Raw genomic sequence first — 3100 nt, 5'->3', positions numbered from 1 at the left:
TATGCAGACACAATAAACAGGGTGCGATGAACCTCACTTTCTCTAGTTTCTCTCAGAGATGTTGCCAAACGAACCGCACAGAGGCTACTGTCAACGGGTATCCAATCAAGCAGAGACGCTTCCGCTCGTTCGCTCAATACAATACCCACCCCAGCATATCCAGCTGCAGCGGCCTCTGCATCACCAGAGGTGCGCAGCCGAAACCTGGAGGAAACCGGGAGTAGCGAGCAGATCGTTTTGTTCTCTCTTTGTTGAAGGACTCGAATGCAAAACAGAGGCGAAGGACGCAAATATCAGTGCACAAACGGGTGTATCTTCGAGGCCATCTATAAAATTTTACTTTCAAACAACCCGGTCGGCACAGAGACAGATATACAGGTCGATATTTGTTCTTGTGGCTTGTCTTGGCCAATCTCTGTCGGTGAAATACTGTTTCACTGATGACACTGATCGAACGGTCTTAGCAGGTCCTTTAATGAGCATTGTTCAGCCATGAGTAGCTAATCAACATGTTTAATTCGCACCTGGAACAATTGAAGCATCACCCATCCCTTGGGATTCAGCTCCCGCGGTCATGTGCTTACTGGATTTGTCTTCCTGTTTGAGCGTTATTTTTCTGCATCGTAGCTATTGTTGGTTCCAGCAGAACCGCCATCATTTACATACGTTTGTGGATCTGTCTGACCGCCGAATGAATGACAGTTCATTCCGAGGCCGTTTTCAAGGTATAGACTGTGCTTTTTGCTCACGTGTTTGTCTTTTCTTATTCAGCTTTCGTGTATGGCATCCCTTGACCAGGGTGACGGTGCAAATCCACAGACTCCGCGAGCTGCCCAGATTAGTTCTCACGAAGCCTTGATAAGTCGGTTGGCTGAGAAACAAGCACAACTAAAGGCAGCGAAACTTTCTCGAATTCAGAAACAAAAGGATGCTCCAGGCGTAGGGTTCGAAAGGAGCTATGATTTCCTTCCCCGATTCCAAGAGATCAAGGCCGGCATTCTTTCAGACCTTGACAAAGCTGCTGACCAGCTATCCAACGGATCGATATCTACAAGCGAAGTAACCAGGGTGAGTCGGTTAAATCGTCACTGACTTTATTCGTATCTTGGACTCACAGGTATGAACCTGTTCTACTGAATATTCTACTTTGTTGTCTTTTCGGTACATACCTGTCTAGACAGCACGAGGCTTTGTACACTTCAGATTTTCGGGTTTGGACTCTATTATTCGAGGTTCCTGTCGACGGACTTTCTCCGCAGACCCTGGAAGTATGTCTTTCTGTTTGGCGAAATCCTACCAAAATGACCAGCTCACCGTTCATGATTAGACTCTACTACTGTCAGTAAGCCGACTGTTCGGAAGATCAAGTCTGTCTGCCTGTCCTATATCAAGCCGAGCTCTGTTTGGTCGAAAATGTGGACTCAACAGCCAATCATGTATCAGTATCCGCTGAAAGACGGTTGCCAGTGCCGCTTCCAGACGGTGCCCGAATTTCGAGATGCGACACGCGGTACTTGCTTTTTTTTTACCTTGTTTCGGGCGTTAATACACTTGTGCACCTACTGCGCGTTCTCCGGATGAGAACACCTGGGTGGATCAGACCGAGCTGAGGCATGTCGTTATTATACTATCACAACGATGCCTACGACAGAACAAGTAAAGCTGTGCGCCGAAACTGAGGCATAAGGTCACTTACCTTTCCTTCCTCCCATGGTATTGTTTTTGTTGTTGAATGCTTGATGGCAATCTCAATGTCTTCTCTAGGATCGCCTTCATGCGAGTACACGAGGTCCAAGGGAGACAGCATGATTACATTTATAGAGAGATGGCACTGCGTCAGTCACTTTCATCTGCTGAAGACTGAAAAAAATGGGTTCGTTTTGTTATATGGTTTACCCCTCGCAACATCCTCTCTTGGAGATCAGATCCCGATTGTCCGAATCGATTCGTTGTTTGCGGTTGTCATCCCCTCGGCTGATTGTTCTTGACCATCTGTTTTCCCTTTTTTGTCCTGGGACCAACTATGTTGGATGTTACGGGGAGAATGCCACGTTTGAGACAGGATGGTTAGCGCCATCCGGATCAGTAATCCAGCTACTCGTGTTTATGCGATTACCTCGTTAATGACTGTTGTGTGGGTTTTGCTTCGTATTGCGATGTGCCCTGAACAGTTGATGGCCAATGTATTTGCACGTTTTAATCCGTACCCGCTTCGACGTTACTCATGTTGAAACTGATTTGATACGGAGAAGATTAGTATGGCCTAGGGTAAGAATAGGAGGCAAAATACTGAAGGCCCTCCATATTTTTGTGCTCGAGATAGCTCCTTGGTTCGAACCCGACCTCTGCATCTCGACCACTCCTGTCTACACTGAGGCAACCTAGCTGTATCCAAGCCCTTGAGCCTTCTTCAGGTGGCATAACAGCTAGGCACCGAGAAGGGATTACAGCTGAACGATAATAATACTAGTAATAAACATTTAAGCCCTTTTTATTTGACACGCTGCATGTGTCTTCGTGGACTGATGGTCAAGATAACTGCACAGCAGCTTCGCCAAGATGAAATGTCTCCACAAGCCTAATTCTCACTTCGTTGTAGTCATAATAACCCTATAGGCGTACCTGTATGGACGCCAATTTAGTTTGCATCAACTGTCTTCCCTCCTCAGTAGTGTATTACGTCTATACTATGTATCGCGATATCTCGAATATCGTACCAACTGAAACATGAGGTGGCTTGGTGCAGCACATTCAGTTCTCTTAAAAACGTCGTGAACGAGAGATTCAGCTGGGTTCCAGTTGAGTCTCTCGCAAAACCAAATTTGTTTTCAAACGAGCGTATTTCGCTGTACCCTAATTTACTCTTAATAAACTCAAATCAGCACTGTCGGTTTGCTAATTTGTTGCTTCCGCAATGTGCTTTGTAGATTTTGGACGAAGCTGTGGGCCGTATCGAGGAACTTCAGAAGTCTCTGAACGACGCCTCTCTCTATCTGACTTCTTTTGACTCCGAGCAGGCGCGGTTAGAACTAAAGGTAAGTGCAATTCGTGACCAATGCTTTCTACCTTCCCTTCGTTCGGATTCTTGCTCCAGTCTTTT

At 46.2% G+C, this 3100-nt stretch overlaps 2 protein-coding genes across 2 annotated transcripts in view; one reads left to right on the top strand and one right to left on the bottom strand.

Annotated features, from left to right (window-relative positions):
* Positions 1-1807, bottom strand: part of T265_03245 (hypothetical protein) — a gene marked incomplete at both ends in the record, with an annotated part of 7939 nt that extends 6132 nt beyond the window's left edge. The window contains 4 exons of the mRNA XM_009167678.1: positions 38-259; positions 1338-1529; positions 1564-1627; positions 1697-1807. Of these exons, the coding sequence (XP_009165942.1) occupies positions 38-259; positions 1338-1529; positions 1564-1627; positions 1697-1807 (589 nt within the window). The remainder of the gene's footprint in view (positions 1-37; positions 260-1337; positions 1530-1563; positions 1628-1696) is intronic.
* The window catches only part of T265_03244 (hypothetical protein), a gene marked incomplete at both ends in the record, with an annotated part of 5866 nt that continues 3546 nt past the window's right edge, over positions 781-3100 (top strand). Inside the window, 2 exons of the mRNA XM_009167677.1 lie at positions 781-1068; positions 2928-3035. Of these exons, the coding sequence (XP_009165941.1) occupies positions 781-1068; positions 2928-3035 (396 nt within the window). The remainder of the gene's footprint in view (positions 1069-2927; positions 3036-3100) is intronic.

Source organism: Opisthorchis viverrini, assembly GCF_000715545.1.
Source record: "Opisthorchis viverrini unplaced genomic scaffold opera_v5_45, whole genome shotgun sequence".
Classification (NCBI taxonomy): domain Eukaryota; kingdom Metazoa; phylum Platyhelminthes; class Trematoda; order Opisthorchiida; family Opisthorchiidae; genus Opisthorchis; species Opisthorchis viverrini.
This window is presented reverse-complemented; position numbering and strand designations above follow the sequence as displayed.